The 19337-nt window shown below is 35.9% G+C and overlaps 1 protein-coding gene and 1 non-coding gene across 3 annotated transcripts in view; one reads left to right on the top strand and one right to left on the bottom strand.

Annotated features, from left to right (window-relative positions):
- The window catches only part of CC2D2B (coiled-coil and C2 domain containing 2B), an 81372-nt gene extending 70363 nt beyond the window's left edge, over positions 1-11009 (bottom strand). The window contains exons 1-5 of the mRNA XM_036222181.1: positions 10855-11009; positions 4750-6662; positions 3344-3420; positions 2943-3005; positions 2034-2117 (exon numbers count right to left, since the gene is read on the bottom strand). Of these exons, the coding sequence (XP_036078074.1) occupies positions 2034-2117; positions 2943-3005; positions 3344-3420; positions 4750-4804 (279 nt within the window). The 5' untranslated portion in view covers positions 4805-6662; positions 10855-11009. The remainder of the gene's footprint in view (positions 1-2033; positions 2118-2942; positions 3006-3343; positions 3421-4749; positions 6663-10854) is intronic.
- A 4-nt stretch (positions 11010-11013) lies between these two features.
- LOC107520384 overlaps positions 11014-19337 on the top strand; it is a 66592-nt gene continuing 58268 nt past the window's right edge. For both annotated transcript variants that reach the window (XR_004951263.1, XR_004951262.1), the window contains exons 1-2: positions 11014-11360; positions 15845-15955. This is a non-coding gene — a transcript (uncharacterized LOC107520384). The remainder of the gene's footprint in view (positions 11361-15844; positions 15956-19337) is intronic.

The following is a 19337-nucleotide window of genomic DNA, read 5'->3' as shown; positions in this document are numbered from 1 at the left end:
GACAGAGAGTGTGTGTCTTGCAAATAAAAACCTCTCCATTTTCAAAAACATACATTTAGGATAAATAATTAAACAGAATTCCTTTGAATAGAGAATCTTACATTGCCCTTGATCAGCTCTGACAAAATTAAGTAACATAGTTAAGCATCACCTAGGTTAATATCGAGTCATCACATCATTATACCATCTCCTATCTCTGTTATGAAATCAAAAAAATATTTTATATCCAGAAATCTTTATGGTATCTTTTTCAGAATTCAAACAAGGTATGGCACTGACATCTGAAAGTAAGAATTGGGGGATCCCCAATACATGCTAGGTGGTGATAAGTGTTATTTTTTTTAAAAAGCAAGCAAGGGGATAAAGTATGCTGGGATGGGTGGGTTGGGGTACTATTTTCGATAGGATTGTCAGGCACAGTATCTTTAATAATGTGCCTTTTGAACACAGACCCAAAGTAGTGAGGGAGACAGCGCGTGAGGATGAGAGGGGCATTCCAGACAGATCAATGGTTCAAAGACTCTGAGGCAAGAGCATGCTGTGAGGAATAGGAAGGAGACTAATGTAGCTGGTGTTGGGCAGGAGAAGGGGAAAGTAGTAAAAAAATGAGGTGAGGGAGGTACCAAAGGGACCAGGTTATATAGGTCTTGGAGGACCTTACAAGGGCTTTAGCTTTTGAGTGAGATAAGGAAACCAATAGAAAGAATAAACAAAGAAAGGTCTATGTTAGATTTCAACAGGATTGCCCTGACTACTGTATGGCATAGAAAACAGACTGTTGGTGCAGTAGTGAAAACAGAGGGAGACTATGGCAATAATCCAGATGATCCAGATGATGGTTATGGTGGCTTATATTGGGGTTGTACATTGGAGGTGGTGAAAAGTAGATCAGATTGTGGAATACTTGAAGAATTTGTGATGAATTGGATATGAAGCCTATGAGTAAAAGAGGATCCAAAGATGGCACCAAGGTTTGTCTGAGCAACTGAAAAAATGGAATTGGCATACTATGATTCTATTTACATAAAAGTTTGTATGTGTGCCTGTAGTAGTAGAGAAAGGTATGAAAAATAATAATAATGGTTTATCTTGAGGCAATGGGATATCACATGACTTTTATTTTCTTTTTCATGGTTTTCTACATTGTTTTTATAATGTATACATTTTGTTTAAATATTTAAAAAGTTAAGGCTTTTTGTGGAAAAAAACAACAATAACAACAAAAGGAATGAAAGGACTGGAGCAAGATGTTGAGAGAGGGGAATGGAAGGCAAATGGCGATCCAAGAGCAACTCCAAAGGAGGACCTGAGGCATTTGGAAATGTCTAAGAGGTGTCAGAAGAGAGAAAGGATTCAGGAGTAGGAGGTACTGGGAGAGGTGGCCCAAGGAAACCGTGGAAAGATTTGAAGGTAGAGAGGAAGTGCAGAAAAATACAGGGGAACTTGGACAGATAGGATTTCCAATGAGAGAGACTGACCAATCAGGAGGAGGTGGGGAAAGACTAATGAGAATGACTAGCACTGAAGGAAAGGACAACCAGGAAATAACAGGAGGGGCTGAGTGAGGAGTTTGATAGGAACTAGGAAGAAGTAAAAGAAACTGGAAGGCTCTGGGATTGGTTGAGGAAGCATGAAGAATCAGGACTTTACGGAGAGTAATAGAGATTATGAAGAACAATGTGGAGCACTTGGAGCATTTAGGCTTTAGAGCTGACAGCCTAAATGTCCCAGCTCTATCAGTGCTTATCCCTCTGTACCTGTGTCCTCACTTATAAAACAGATGATAATAATGCCTGCGCCACAGGGTTACTGTGCGAATTGAATGATACAATCCACATTAAAAATTTAGTATATCATTGGGCATTCAGTAAGTACTCAATAAATGCTGGGAATTATAATTAACAGGTTCTCAATTCAAAGAGAAGAAGGTGGCTCAATAATAAAAATTTTATCTCCCATCCAAGCATTTCCTTCTTTGCCTTTAATAAGGTTATTTTTCCTGAGAATGCAAGAGGAAGGGGAACAAATCCAACCTGCTCTGAAGACCAGCCAAAAACTGAGTCTTCTTCACCACTCAGAGTGAAAAATGAAAGGCCTGCATCCAATGAGACCTCGGCCTGTGGGTTAAACAATGGTAAATCAGTATTCAGTGTTGAAATGAACACTTTTTCTGCTTATAAGTGAAATACTTTTCTGTAATATGGTAAATAGTAACTGTTATTCGTGAGCAGCAAGAGAGACAATATCAAGTTATATTTGAGTCTGGTTCATGAATTCATTTGTTTTATTTTGTTTTGTTTTTAAGGTTCTGGTAACTGCAATAAAAAAACAGAACGTTGAGTTGGAATCTTCTTCATCTTCCCCAAATATCTCTTTACTCTAGAATATTAAGAGCATTACCTTACAGTTTCAAAATGTGGGCTTAGGGCAAATTCTTTTTTTCTCTCCCTGTTTTGAGGTGCTCTCAAATATGTGTGTGCTCACACATAAGTACCATTCCATCCCCCTACAATCTTTTATGGAGTAAGAGGTAATTAAAAGTATTAAAGGTGACACACTCTTAGTTATAACCTTGCTGATTAATAAGTTCTCATTTTTCAATATTATAAGACTGAATCTTTGAAATGTAAAGCACTTATGACTTTTTTCTCACACATATTAAAATGAATGGTTTTTAGGAAGGTTTGAGAGAGAAATTAATTCTATAAGAAAAAGTAAAACAGTGATTAGGAGTCAAAAAATTTAAAAATACATAAAATACAAAAGCTTGTCTTATCTCCTACTTGTGTCTAGCTGTCTAAAATTGATTATAGTGTTGACTGCATTGCATAATTCTGTAAATTTACTAAAAATCACTAAATCATATACTTAAAATGGGTGAATTTTTGCTGTATAAAGTATACCTCAATATGTTGTTTTTAAAAGTAAAAAAAGTTATTCACCTTAGACCACTGATATATCTTATCATCAATGAGCAGATGAGTAGATTTTTCACTTTGATTAATCTGAAACACAACGTAAATAAATGGTACAGAAAACTTAATCTTTAGAGATATAGACATAATTATGCTCATAAGTCTTGTTCGAAATGGATAAAAATCAAGATTTCTCAGTGTTTTCCTTTTAAAAAGTGTATACATATTTTCCCCTGAGATGTCATATATATAGTTACCATGACCAAATCAATTAACTTTGCCTGGTTTTAGGTTTGAAAAAAATAAAAGCATGGAAAAGAACTTGTAAGTTCTGGATTTTTCTCTTTTTTAACAAAGAAAAATTTATTTGACACCTGATGCATTTAAACAATAAATTTGAAAACAGGAAAGAATAAAATAAGCATTACCTTAGCATTCTTTAGCTTTTCTCTTACTTTGCCTCTCAACGTTTCTATTCTGTTTTGATTTTCTTCTGCATCTAAATCTATCAAGAAGCCAATATAATAGAGTTTGTGACACTTAATAATTAAATAGCAACAGCAGCAAAAGTACTTATTAAAATAGCTAAATTATATGTATTTTTAAGAATTATAAAGATTATGAAGACTGGGTCATTGCCTCATGAGAGCTTATAACCATAGACAAATGGATGTCCTTTATCCCTTTTCCATCTGGAATAAACATCTTCATATACAGTCAGGACTGAATTTTGGTTTTTTTGGTCACTTTTTCTCTACCCTCAGCTATTGGCTAGAGCCCTTTGTAGTCAGAGAAAAAAACAACAAAACAACAAAACAAAAAAAAACAAAAAACAAAAAAAACCAAAACAACCTTCAGAAAAGCAAAACTTTTATCTTTTTCCTTTTGGGAAAAACAACCATGAGAACAGTCATACTCTATATAGACTGCTCTACAGAATATATAAATATCAAAGCCAGGTTGTTTCAACTTGATTAAACTGGAGGGAAAGAGATCTGAAAGGAAAAGTAAGTCTCTTTTCAACTACGTATGTTAGTTTTGTAAAATTTGCTGACTCCTACTTCTGTCAGCTCTTAAAGGAATTGAAACAGTCTGGTAGGGTATAAAGAAGATTCCAGCTGTTGTGTGCACTCCCAGCCATTTTTTATTTTCTGCTCCAGATGATCCATTAGATGGACTAAGAAAGACATGGGTTGCACAGTTGTAGGTACAGTATAAAATGGAGGTAATTTTTGGTCATTTTGCCTTGCATTGTTTTTTTTCTTCTCTCTGCTTCTGAGTAAAGGTTACATAAAGGACGGTGGAATTAAAGGATAAGTATAAAGCTAAATCACTGTAAGTCATGAGAATTTTCATTCTTAACTGCAGTATTCCTTGGCATAATTTAAAAATTACTAGTTGGTCTGTTTATACTCTATTCTCAGAACTTAGAATAGCAGGTGGCATACAATAGGTGCTCAATAATGATGCACGAACCAGAGATCAACCATTATTTATGTATTTTTCCCCCTGAGATTGAAAGCTTCCTGAAGCAGGTTCTGGATCTATGCATCTTTATAGTCTAACACAGTCTCAGGCACTAGTGGATTCTCCCATGTTTGCAGAGAGAGTGAGAAAATAAAATTTTAATAAATAAAAGACTTATTACATGTATAAACTTTACCAATTATTTCCTTATACTCATCTTGTGTTATCTAGGAAGTTTAGTTTTTTCTTGAACTCATCTCTTAATAAACTTGTGTTCCCAGCTGAAATTCTAAGATAGGATTAGTCATTTATATCTCTTAAAAATAAAAACCAACAGTATTAGAGTTTTGGTATACTTATTAAAGACCTTTTTGGAGATGCTTGTCTATTGCATTTTCTTCTACTGCAATGTGTTCTGTCATTTCTGACACCTGCAAAAAAGTGGGGGAGGGTTACCTTGCATCTTTTTTTGGCATTGAACATCTTTTCAAATGTCCACCAATCCTTTGAAAATCATCTCCTTTAAAATGTCAATTCATAGCCTTTGTCTGTTTTCTTAAATTTCATCTTTTTATCAGTTGGTATGAGTTCTTTATATATGGTAGATTTTTAAATTAAGAAATTGCTTGATTTAATATTTTTAAAAAACCTTTTAATGATAAAATTCAGTGGTTAGTTCTCAATGGTCATATATTGCCTATTTCATATAGCTTTTAGAAGGGTCAAATGAGATCGGATATATAGAAATACTTTGAAACTCAACACTGTATCAGTGTTAGTTATGACCTATTACTCTATAGCACTTGATGAGGTTGGGCACCTTTATTTTCTGAAAATTTTCTAAATCCTGTCCTCTACCCTCCTATCTCTCTTGCCTCTTAATCCCTTTTCCTTTAACAGTCACAATCCTCCTCATAGTTAAATGTGGGCATACGCCAAGACTTTAGAGAGGGCATATATTCCCATGGCTTTCTAAAGCTTTTTACAACCTTGACCGCTCTCTTGAATACCATAATTCTAACTGCCTACTAATATTTCTAATTGAATGTCCTACCATTATCAACATGTTAAAATGAGCATTTACTGGTTTTAGTTTTTTAAACCTCAAGATCGTAAAATTAAACCATGCTAGCAATGTTAAATCCTTTTTTTTAGAATGTTATAAATGAGTTTGTTTTTTCATTTTAAGTTTAAGAAACAGAATAATAAAAGACTCCCTTATAACTGTTCATGCTAACCAAACTACTGTGGAGATGAAATAAAAAAAGCAAGAAGAAAGAGCAGCTTTCCCGTCACAGTAAGGACATGGATTTGTGTCAAAAGCCTAGCAAAGACATTATTATTACAATAAGAGCCGAGTCTACAAACTTCCTGAAAGAACTTCAAATTCACCAGTGGTTCCTATACCATACTTAAGAACTACTGAATAAGATCAACAGGAACTAAGACGTTCTGTTCTTATCAAGCCTCTTTCAGTATCTTCTTCAACACAATTAAAAATACCTAATTCTAATCTTGACCAAGAGATAGCAACCCTTGTAGATGTGACGGAACATCAATCCTTGCAAGTGAATGACAGAGGTCTACCTTTAACTCCCAATAATCTCAGCCAGCATTCCAAGGATTCATAACTTCCCCTCCTCCTCTAGAAGGCAGGAATAAAATATAAATTTTAATCAGAGTTACATTAAGAGACATGTAGATATCAGTCCTACATATGTTTCATTCACTCACTAAAGAAAGAAAAACATTCTATTTTGAGCAAAGCAGGGAATGGATTGCTATCTGGCTGAGAACAGATAAATAAATTGGTATTTAAGTAAGAGAATAAATAAATACATAAATAACTCATCTCTAATGCTCTTTATTACATAACTGATAGACAAAATAAGAGTATAATTCATCCCTAAGCTCTCTTACTGTCATTTTTTTAACATATAAACTGTATAATTCATGTAAACAGAACCAAATATATCACATTTCATGATTATCCTACATTTATTTAGTTTAATCAAAACTAAACTCCATTAATACTTTACTTTTTTTTTAATCTCTTCTTTTTTCTTTGAGCTCTTTTTCATGATGGCTCTTTCGGTCCCACTTTCTAAGTAAATAAGAAATATTTTTAAGAATGGTATATTACTGAAAGAAAACAACTATTATGATACTTGAGAAAAAGAATGTTATTTAAATTTTTTAATTTAACTGAAAACTAAAATATGCTCTTACCTTTAGTATATAGTAGCTGATCACCTTTAGTATTTAACAGAAATTCTGGTTCTGCAATAAGACATGTAAAAGAAGAGGCATAATTATTGGAAAAGAGAAGACAAAATTACCTTGTTTGTAGAGGACAGGTTTTTATATGTAGAAAACCCAAGACACTCAATAAAAAAAGCTTATGCATAACTAGAAAGTTGTTAAGTGGCAGAATAAGAGAATACATATTAAAATTAATAGCTTCCCTGTACGCTAATAGTAAAAGGTCACCTTCATAATAGCAATATAAAAACTTATCAAAATTCCTAGGAATAACTTCAATTAAAATATGTGGGAACCTACCTAGGATCTAATTACACATAAAAGTATTCCCCAGAGGCAGGGAGGTTGCTTAAAAGGCCATTATAACAGTCTTGATGAGAAATGCTAGTGATCCAAATCACAAAATGGGAAGTGGGCTGGTGGGACCACAAGTTGGTACAGGCACTATGGAAAACAGTACGGAGGTTCCTCAAAAAACTAAGAATTGATCTACCATATGATCCAGCAATACCACTGCTGGGTATTTACCCCAAAGACTTGAAAATCCATACCCAAAAAGATATTTGCACACTGATGTTCACAGCAACATTATTTATGGTGGCCAGAACATGGAAGTAACCAAAGTATCCTACGATAGACGACTAGATAAGGAAGATGTGGTATGTATATACAATGGAATATTACTCAGCCATAAGAAAAGATGAAACACTGCCATTTGAGACAATAAGGATGTACCTCGAGATAATCATGCTAAGTGAAATAAGCCAGACAGAAAAAGTTGAAAACCACATATCACTTATATGTAAGATATAAAACTAAAAGCAACAAATGAACAGGACAAACAGAGACTTAGGGACATGGACAATGGACTAGTGGTTACTAGGGGATGGGGGAGGAGGGGAGAGGTAAACAGGGTAAAGGGGGTCAAATACAGGGGGTAGGGGGAGGGTCAAGTGGGTAAAGGGAATCATTAACATGGTAGCTGAAGGAAACTGGACTTCGGGTGGTAACCACACAATAGAGTATACAGTTGTCAAATTATAATGTATACCTGAAAATTATATAATTGTATTAACCAATGTTACCCCAATGAACTTAATTTTAAAAAATGGAAATGGGAATGCAGGGTGGAGAAAGATTTATTACTAGAATTAGTAGGGTGATCACACTGTAAGATATAAAAATGTCAAATCACTATACTGTACATCTGAAATTAATATAACTAATATGGCATACCAACTATACTTAAGTTAAAAAGATAATCATATTTTATAATCCATTTATACTGCTATTAATGTATTTTCTAATAATAAACCATTCTTGAATTACAAAAAAGGGCAGAATTCACAAGATTTGGTGAGCTATTAAATGTATAGGACAAAGTGAAGGAAAAATCAAGGACTCCTAGATTTTTGGCTTGAGTAACTGAGAGGTAGCCTCATTTGAGTATTGTCAAAGTAGGAAGGTAGCTAAGGTAGGGATTAATAAGTTGTTTTCTTCTGTTGCTTATGGATGCTTAAGAGACATGCAGGTGAGAAATCTGGATGGTGATTAAAATACTGAATAAAACAGAAAACAGAAGAGAATCATGTCTAAGGTAGCTAGATTCTTTGTTTAATCAGTAAAAAAAAAAAAGGCATTTAAGAGATTGATCTAATTCCTCTTTAAAAGAACCAACATCTTTAAGATTCTTCCTACCAACAAAAAAAGATTACACACAACAGGAATAGGATGCTGGGAAAGAGAATTTTGAATTTACTTTCCATTCTGTAAAAACTTCTAAAAAAACCTTAAAATTAATGCCTGGCTTTCTGATGCCTACGGTTGCAAATTTTATCTGTTAAGCTTTAGAAAACATTAGCAGTGGCACATCCTATAGATAGATTATAATAAATTATCAAATAAAAACCCTATTGTAAAAGAAATTATTAGTTGAATGTTTATTTTACACACCTGAAGATGTTTCTAACATGGTTCATTTATCAGTCCATAAATAATAAAAGATAATAAATTATAGACAAAATATTAGATAAAACTAAAGATATAGATGAAAACTGCATTTGTTCTATTGAAAATCTCATGTGGAAGTAAGGAAAAATTATGGCTCAAATTTTTACCTTCTTACAACAATTTAACATTCTGTGTTAGAAAACTGGATTCAATAGTTAAACCCGATCTTCTCTTCAAGGACATTGCTAATTTACAATTTGTGCAGTTAAAGCTCTTTCTAAAAGACAAAAAAATTGAAGATTACCTATCTTTATACCAGAGTACCTGGAAATACATAGTGAAAGCCTAAGGACTAAAGTCAAGTAGTTCATTCAGCTTTTTCTGATCTGTAGCAAACAGGAGGCAATTTTATGTGTGTAAGCGTTTGCCTCTTGCTTAGCATTTAGAAATCTCTAGGCTCTGCAAATTAATCCTTTATGCGGTTCCTTTATGACTATTGTGATTTCTCAAATGAAAATTCCTAAAGTCTACTTTATTTTGTTGTAAATTTTATATTCAATCACCTTGATTACTTTAGTCACATGCCATTTGGCTTCAGGAGTGTTTGCATAATAAAATTACAGAAAAATCTCTAATGTACAGACAGAATGGTCACAAAATGCTTATTCTGGTATACAGTAATATTTCTTTGGTTGTGAGCTAACTAGAAATTTGTTTTTCCTTTAGTTCATCTTCAGTCACTGTTAAAAATCTTTCCAAATGTATTAATCCACTTTCTTTCCTTAGTAGAACTGAATTCAGTCCAAAAATCCAATTTTATCTTTATTTTAGTTCAATTGTTACATAGTATGATGAATCCTTTCTAAACTCCCTTAGAGCCCTGTTTCTCAAATCATACTCTTCCAGACTTCTCTTATTTGAATTGAGATGCTATGCCGAAAAAATGAATCTTGTGCAAAGATATGATGAAATTAAGGCAATGGATAGCACTTTGTCAAAATCAAAATTTATTAAATGTATAGCATCAGTTACCTTTTACTGGTACTAGAATATGGAAAATGTATAAAAAATTCTACAATTAGTTAAGTGTGACATAGCATTATTTTAGTGTTTTACAAAAAAGCATCATGACTTTTAGGTGTTCCATTACCTGACAAGTTTAAAAATTATCTTTAACTGTGATCTTATTTTCTAAAATAAAAACTAGGAACAAATGGCCTGACAAAAGATTTTCTGATCTATGAATTTATATATGTCAATTTAAACTAAATTAAAAACTAAAGGCATTAAAAGTAAACATCCACCATCTTAGTACTAAAGCCCCAAACCATCATAACCTATTCCTGTAGGTCGAGAAAGATTTGGGTCAACTTCCCTTGAGATTTCTGGTACATAAAAATTAAATAAATACCCAAACCGGTTACGGACACTCTAGTATCTTTTAAAAGTTTACATCTAACACATACAACGAAATGTAATTTTGCTATTCATAATTACAGGATTTATAAAAATGTATTAATTTATAGAGCAACACCAGTCTTGAGGTACAGAAACTGGACACAAGTAAATCCTATGTCTTTTATTTAAACCTGAAGATCTCCTGTACTTATAGTCTCTACTAGAAACTCAAAATAAAAGTCCTTTCTGAAAGCAAGTCCTGCTCATCACTCTCCAACATAAATCTTCGACTACAGCTAGATCAAACTCTTTATACTCCCTGTCACCTCCATCCTTTGATTTTTCCAACTCCCCCCTAATCTACGGCATTACACTTTTCAAAGCCTGATTCAAATTGCTTATTTTCCATGAAGTTTTTTTTTCCCCTCCGACACTCTGGCTCTTCTATGACCTCCAATAGTACTTCGAATGTGTAATTTTGTTCATTACATAGCATCTTGCAAGTTCATCTTTCTCCTCACTCTAAAATGAAGACGAAAGCTGGAGCACTCAACTAACCTCTACAAATCCTAGTAAGGTGCTCAGCACACAGTGGTCACTCAAATAATATGGTCCCGGGTTTGATGCGAATCGAGCACTGCTCCCCAAAGCTGTAAAATGGAGCGCTTCCCAGCCCTATTAATTCCCAAAGGAGATGACCAACGGGTCCACTAGGCTCTGGAGACTACAAGTCCCAGCGGCCCGTGCGAGACTGGCCCAGGTTACCTGGGCCCCCCACTGTTTTCATCCAACCAGACAAAAAACTGGAGTTTGACAGAGAAGGGAAAGGTCAGCGGTCTTTAACAGGCAATACGACATTCACCTGGATGGACAGTGCACTTTGCTTATGTATGGGCGGCGAAGGCGAGATGCTCCATTTGCCACGGACTAGGAGAGATCTCCAACGGACCCACACCGCGCCTGACGCTAGCCCCCCACACCCGCCTCGCGACGCGCGCTCGCTCCTCGAGGCTTGACGTCAAGGCGGTCCAGGAGCATGCGCGGTGCGGGCCCCTCGACCAGCAGAGTCCGAGCGTGCGCGGAGCGTGCGTCTTCGGGAATTTATGCGCTCTCTGCTCACCCGCTGTTTGGGATTGTGGCTCTAGTTGAAGCGCCGGAGTCCGTCACTCCCATCCTCGTCTGTCTAACGTACCTGGCGGGAGCCCTTGGCTTTGATCACCCGCTACCTCGGTGTGTGCCAGTGGCCACAGCTGAGCTGCCCGGGGTTTGTTCTGGAAGAGGCCTGAGAGCGGAGCGGTGTGGCCTGGGTCGTTCCGAGCCGCGTCCTACCTCTCGCGTCATGGTGAAGAAGAATAGTATCCCCAACGGGTGAGTATCGGCGGTGAGCTCCCTGGCCGGCTCGGGTACTCGGGGACGGTCGGAGCTGCCAGATAAGCGGGTATTCCTGAGGGAGGATGCTCCTTAGCCCGCTGTGGAATAGCGGTCACCCGCCCCGTCGAGGTGCGTTCTGTAGCCTTCGGCGGGCGGGCGTGCGTGGCTGGCCCGAGCGCAGAGGAGCCGGCGGCGCGGGTGGCGGCGCTCAGAGCACCCACGCGACCAGCCTCCTAGCTCCTGCCGCCTTTGCCTTGCCGGGAAAAGAGGGGTTCTTTAATTTCAGGTGCTTTGCGTGTGGCATCCCAAAGAACGCCGTAAATATGCAAGGGGGTCTTTTTCTTTCGGAGCTTGCTATTAGTGTAATCAATTTAATACTTTCAAAGTCTTAAAATAGGGTATGCTCACTCATCTTTGCTTAATAAACGAAACCGCTTACGTTTGTTTATTTTATTTCCCCAGTGACTCACCCCGAGTTAAATAAAATGCTCTGTGGTTTGAAACTTGTCCTGGGAAATTGGCGGGGATGAAGTTAGTAAGCTTGCTAATGTGGACAGCAGCGCAGCAGTGTTGTGGATGCTTTCATTCATTCATTCAAACACTGGGCAAATGTTAGCTGTTTTCTATGTTCAGGCATTGTGCTTTGCGCTTCGATGCTAGAGAAACTTACAAAGTGTTTAAAATTTCTAGTAGCCTTGTACATTTGGGAAAGGGGAGATGCGGAAGTGAAAAAACTGCAGAAAAAAATGTTGCAGGTTAAATTGGTACATTATGGCTTTAGTAGAAATAGAACTCAGAAGTTCTACTCACTTTATAATCCGAAATAACTACATAGCACTAAATGGGTCCAAGCCTGAAATCATTTGGCCAGATTATCATTCTCAATTTAATTCTTGCTGGGTTTCCCCCATCTGGATTTTCTCAGGCTCTTCTGGTATGATAGTGGAGAAAAAATGAAAAGTCCAGAAATACTTTCCTTAAATAACAGTGTTATGGGCTAAATAGAATATGTGTGCATGCGCAAATATCTAATCTGTGGTGTTCCTTAAGTTCACCTAATTCTTGCAATTATTATCATAGTGGGAAGGATTTTTAAAAAATACATTTAGCGTATGTTTACTAAGATGTATTATTATAAGTACACCTAAGAGTTATGAAGTATAGCGCCGCAAACGATGAACAGGTCAAGTGGAGGTTGTATAGAATTTGAGATCTAATACTTGGTAGTTTGTAGTTTAGAGGGATAAAAAAATCAACCCTAAATATTTTTAAGTTTAAAGAGCACTTTATGTTTTGGGGAAAGTGGAGGGAAATAGTATCAGTCCAACACATATCTCAAACTAGTGGGCCAAAGCTCTTGCCAAAATGTTTTTATTCAGTCCTTTTTTAAGTTGCTGTCATTTAAAGGTCAGGAAATTTCACAAAAAATCTAGATTTCTTGAAAAATCAGATTTAGAAAAACTATCCGTACATGGCAATCATACAAGGCAGTAGTCACTTGTGATTTGCAGCTCTCTTCTCTAGGAAGAGAAAACCTCTCCAGTCCTCCACTTTACCACCTCTCTCTAGCCTCTCCAGCACTGAGGCTTAGTGTCAGTTGCCTTTTATCATTTTATCCTTTTTTTATTTGTGGCATATTTTATTTAGTTATGTCAACCTGCCTGGCATTTGAATTTGTAATTTTAGCTGTAATAGGTAAGTGGGAGGAAGGACCTTAATTTATGATATTGTTTCCAAAAGAAAGTGTCATTGAGTCCAACCAAACAGTGCTGTGAAGGACAGTTTTGTCAAGAAGCATGGTTACCTTCCATGATGTCAGTCTCAGAACTGACATGAACACCTAAAATAACCCTAGAGTCCCTTAACTTGGGTGAGCTGTAGTTTTGTCATCTGAATAACCTGGATGATCACAGTATTCCCTGTCCTACCTCCCATCTGGGATTATGGTGAAATTTGACAATGAAATATGAAAGTGCTTTGTAAACTGTTAAATCATTAAACAAAACTTTTTATCTGGAGGTATATATTTTACTCCCAGTGACATCTCTTCCCAAAGATTTTTTGTTTTGTTTTGTTTTTTAAGAGAAGAAATATATATGGCCACAGATAAGACATTCTGATTGGGATAGATTTAGAAAAGAATTTTTTAAATGTACAATTGCCCTTTTAAACTATAGAATAATTTGAAATGAGTTTTTTTGGGGGGAAGAAAGAGGGGAGAGGTGGGGATGATGTTTGTAAAAGAGGAAAGATATGAGAGGGTGAGAAATGACCTTTGCTAAACCCTGATGCTTAACAAACTTAGCTTTACTATATTAGATTTGAATTATTATTGTCACTGAATTTGGAGTCAGGTGTCTGCTTTAATTTATTTATTTGAAATAAAAATGCATTTTCCCAGGGATTTCTAAAGATTTTAGAAATGTATTTCAGATATGTTCTCAGTCTATGTGATCCAGTTGGAAGACTCTTACTAAATTCTCTGTATTTTTGTTTTTTAAGAAATTTTCTTATAAGAGCAGTTCCTGATGGTTATACTTTGGGTCCATTCTCTTTTCCAAGTAAAATTCTGTTCATTGTTATATATGAGTCTTAGTGGGTATTATATATGTTGTGACAAAATAACCACACTGAAGATTTTTAGCCTTCATTCCTCTATATTCATATCCAAAACAGTTGGGATCTTTAATCCCATACTGCTGTGTTCTTCTCCTACTCTACCCATTTGCCTATTTTTCAGAGCTTTTTCTGTCACAAAACCAGAGGATCTGCCACAGGAAGGGCAGCTGTAGCCATGCATGGGGGTGGAGGGAAAAGTTCCTGAATCCTGAAATTGGGCACTGAGTACTATCATATGTGATTCTTGCCAAACATTGGGTGAATTTGAGCTTGGGCCTCACTTTTTAATGTAAATATTCAGAACTGTTTATATTTTCAAGCAATTTTCTATAAATATACTATCTAGAGATTAAAATAAAATATTGCCTTGTGTTCCAAACTCCTTCATGCTTCAAGGGGTACCCTTTAGTTCTTTTTGAAATTTATAGTCAGCTTGTATGAGTCACTCATGAGTTTTTAATCTTTAATTTTATTTTCCAAATGTACATATTAATGACAGAGGAGTATAAACATCATTTATCTTTTTATTTTGAGATTCATTAATTATCTGAGTTTCTTAGAACCGTTTTTATTTTTTAATAGTATAGTTACCAAAACTAATACTTATGTTTGCCCTCAATAGCCAAATAAAGTTCCAATATCTCTGACACGTTGGCACTGGAACAGTATTATGAGAGCTTCATTTAAGATCTGGAGATCCGTAAATCCCACCCTGCCTCTGGTTTCTATCGTACTTGATAATTACCCAGATAATTTCACATACCCTCGTCCCCACACGTTCTTCATCTGTTGATTTTCTCATTATCAGCCTTCTCTGGATACATTAACTTTTTCTCTGGACTCCCCATATATGACATAAATAAAATTCTATACCCTCATCTTCTCACAAAACATTCCTCGTGATACATGGAACCTGGTTCTCCCTGAGTACACTGCTGTCCTAGCAGCTCACCACAGTGAAAGCAGTGCCCCACATACCGCAGGTGGCATCAGTATTCCTCATCTCCTTATTGCCATTGCGTGGCCATTCCATCCCACCCTTGTAAAACACAACAGAAATTCTCCTCTAATTATACCTTTTACCTCTCCTCTTCACTGGCGTTTATCAGCTTCCTGGTCACTCCTTCACGTTCATTAAGGAATTTAGTACCAAACTCAGTCTTTTTTACTCAATTCCTACAAGATCATGGTGAAACTAAAGCAGTCATGCGCATCACAGGTCTAGACTCCAGATTCTCATAACTTATTGCCATGACTGACTGTCTGCTGAACCATAATACCTAGGACTGTTCCAAATTAAATATCCCGAATTCTATCATTTTCCTCTCATCTTTCTGTTCTTTCATTTCTCCCTTTTCTGTATTTTTCTATAATTAATCCCTGACCTCATGAAGACCCTGTCCCTTGATTACCATTTCATCAGCAGTAGCCTCTACTTAGATTAACTTTCTTCCTTGTTTAGCCACACTACTTGGTTCATTTACTCACACCAGTATCTAAAAGTTTCTTCCCTTGTCTTTCTCCCACTTTTGTCCAATATACTCTTTACTCTAGTTCAGTTTAGCCACGTACTTTTCCAACTAACATGTATATATAGATATAGATATAGATGTAGATATAGATACTAACATCTAACACACATGCGCACGCGCGCACACACACACACATTTATCTATATATCTATATCTATATATATATATATACCCCTAAATTCTGGTAGTGGAAATCACAGCCAAATTATTGTTATGACAATATGTTATGGTCCATAATGTAGCTCAGTCATTCTTTCCCATGAACAGCCACTGTTCTAACTTTTATCACTCCTTAAACCTTCTATCCCACTTTCGACCTTGTATTTTCAGCAGCTGGCTTTGCTTTTTCAGAGGAAATAGACTCTCAGACATGAATTGCTGCACTGACTGCCATGCCAGCTTCATCAGCAGAGATCATTCTCTTCTGTCTCAGGTGAAGAGGTATGCTTTTTCCTATCCCCAGCTGATCCTATTTGTGTCCTAGATCTCATCCATCCCGTCTCCCCTGGGCCTTGTTTCATCATTACCCTTTTCATTTATCTTCAGTAGACCCTTTCCCAACCTCCTAGCTTCATCTCCCCTTTCCAACAAAAATAAAATGAAAACCCCTCTACTAGGATTATTTTCTAATTTCTGCTCTCTCTTTCCTTTCCTTTAAACTTGTTGAAAGAGTAATCTCCCTCCTGTGTATCTATTTACTCTTCCACCAACTGTGTTCTGGCTTCTGTCACCTAAGACGTTCTAATTGCCAAACATAGTATATTTTCTTAGACTTCTTAAATGAACTTGGCCCTCAAGGCCATTTCCCAGTCTTGAACTGTTTTTCTTTTGGTTTCTCTAACATCAGTTTCTACTGCTGTTTTCTCACCTCTGAACATTTTTGATTTTCTATATCAGTTTCTCTGGCATCTTACTCTAATCCCTTTTTTCTCTGATTGTTTTTAGTCATTTTCTTCTCTTTGGCATATAAACATGTTCACGTTTGTCTTAAAAGCAAAAAACAAAACAACAAAAAACAAATTCTTCCTCTGGCTGCTCCTTAATTGATGCTCTCTAAGGTTTTATCCTTGTTTTTATTTTTTTTCCTCATTTTGTATTGTTTTCTTGAGTAGTCTCATAGCTTCAATTAGTGTCTTAGGATAATGATTCCAAAATCTATCCTTAGCCCAGGGTTCTTACCCAAGCTCCAGACTGCCTGTGATTACTTACCCCAGTGTCCAAAGCACCTAGAATGTGTAGAGTTCAAAACCAACCTTGCCTCAGAAAACCTATTCTCTGTATTTCCTTTTTTTAAATAAAACATTGCCAGTATCTATTCAGTCACCCAAGTTAAAACTCAGAACAATTCTGAAATTCCATTTTTCAAATGTCCCACACCCAGTCAGCAGGTTATTTGATGTTCTCTCCTACACAGCTGCTCTTTCCCATCTATCTTTGTCCTCATTGCTCTGCTTTAGCAGCCATCATCTCTTGACAGTAAGCTCTTAATTGGTTTTTTTTTTGTCTCCTAGTTGTCCCCTTGTGATTCATTCTTTATACTACCACCGGAACTGTCTTCCTAAAATACAGGCCTGACCCCTGCGTTCAGTCCCTCCGTATGATAAAATCTGAGCTCTTTGCGTGATATAAAAGAATTATCTCCTTTCTTCCTAAGCTTCGTTTTCTACCACTCTCCAGCATGCATATTATATAAACCATTTCAAACTGCTCGCTGTATCCTGGACACAGCATGTGGCATCATGCTTCCATGCTTTTGCATGTGTCACTCCTTGCTGGAATGCTGCCCTTTTTCCCTCTTAAAGTTCCTGCGCAAGCGTTTTTTTATGATGCCATCCCTAATATCCTCTCTTATGGCACTGTGTGGTAATTACTTGTCTCTGTCCATCATCTCTCTTCTTCCTGTTGGAAGGCTGATACTGAATCTTTTTATTCATTAGTAATGAATAAGTTCGAATGAATAAATGAGTAGTAATTAGTAGAGTTATCTTCAAGTAACAGTGAACCACAATTCCTAGATTCTTTGGGTGATGATCAAATATTAACTTTGGGAAAGCCCTCAGAGGCAATGTGGTCTACCTCTTCATTTATCACATGCAGAAACTGAGGACTGGTAAGGTTAAGAGATTTGAGTACCCATTCCTCAAGCACATCATACACATTGATGCCTTCATACTTTGTTTCTGTTCTTCCCTGTCTAGAAGGGACTTTTCTACCTGACCATGTACTACTTGTCCACGGACATTGTTTTTTCAGTGTTTTTCAGTACTTGGATCACCAGCATCAGATTCCTGACCTTTATCACAGAGTTTCCGAGTTTGTCTCCATAAAGGAATCCAGGAAATCCATTTTAATTGCAGTTTCACTATATTAACTGAAGAAACTAGTTTCTGCTTCCTCCAGTCTTCCCCTGTGAAACAAGTATGCACCCACATAGGCACACACACAGGACAAAATATTTCTTCTAAAATGAGAAAGGAACTCTGTCTTAGTATACTGCCAAAGTCAATAGCTTTGACTTTTTTGTGATTTCATCTTTGTTACTTAAAAAATAAAAGCAAACTGACCCAAAATTTTATAGCAATAAAGACAGAAACTAACTGAAGTTTAGATTTCTTAGGATAGAATGCAGTCAAGTACATATTTAAGGATTTACATTGCAAAAGTGGATTTGTCCTCTATCTAGACAAGAGTTCTAGCTTCTTAACTTGTTCAGCAAGGTACCAATCTTGTCTGTCTGGATTTAAGAAAAAACGTTGACCACCTACCATGTGCTGGATGCTGTGGGTTTGGTTCTCTACATCTGTAAAGACCCTAATTTGTATGAATCCATTGTCAACAAGCAATACGAAACACTAGCACATCAGATTCTTGTGAGAGAGTAGGATCCAGAATTTTCCTTTCTTCACTTTTTCTCAAAAGCTTGACCAAAGGAAGCATTATTTCAGAAGATAATTTCAAGCAAGTGGAACCACTCAAAACTTATATACTTGAACTATATCAGTTCATTGAAGAATTATTTTCACTGAGTCATGCTCAATCATGTTAAATGTCACCATGCCCAGTCATATGAATAATTTTTTTTTAGGATTTAGTAATAGAAAATGTTTTTTTTTTTATATTGCCTGATTCTTTTTGGTATTTTATAAATATTATAAAATGTATAAATAATTTCTCTTTTTTGCTTTTGCTTCTTAGAAGCTGAAAGATGAACATCTTAACTGACCTTTATGATCTGTAGTTTTTGATGTTTACATGTTCTTGATTTTCTACTTATATTTATTTGGATTATAAGTGGCTTAAAATTTTTTATGAAATAATTAAATGTAAACTAAACTTAAATGTCTGGTATTTCAGTTTAATGTAAAATGTTAAGTTACTTAAGTATTAACCAAAACCTTTGATAATTGGATTATAGAGTGTATAGGAAGTAGAACAAAATCCTATGTTTGATATGGCTTTGAATAAATTAAAAAATGCAGTTAAGATTTGATGCTTCTGTCTGATCATTCACTTAAATAGTTATATGAATTGCCACATTAACTGATGAGTTGATTTTCAGCTTTCTCAGGAGCTGTAAAAATACAACTTTTCATGTAGTTGTATTCTGAAGATTTTTGAGTATGTTCTGTCATTTGGAATTATTAGTATATGATATCTTTCCAGGTCTAAAGGATTTCAGTTGTAAATATAATATATATGAAATGTAGTTTTGATGGAACCTGTAGCCAAGAAACATTGAAAAAAATTAGCCTTTCAACAAATAAGTATTTCATAAAGGTTTAGAAAAGGGAAAGATAGCTATGGGCTATGTCAATTTGAGGCT

Source organism: Rousettus aegyptiacus, unplaced genomic scaffold (assembly GCF_014176215.1).
Source record: "Rousettus aegyptiacus isolate mRouAeg1 unplaced genomic scaffold, mRouAeg1.p scaffold_m13_p_6, whole genome shotgun sequence".
Lineage (NCBI taxonomy): Eukaryota > Metazoa > Chordata > Mammalia > Chiroptera > Pteropodidae > Rousettus > Rousettus aegyptiacus.
The sequence above is the reverse complement of the archived record's forward strand: the minus strand, read 5'-3'. Positions and strand labels throughout refer to the sequence as shown.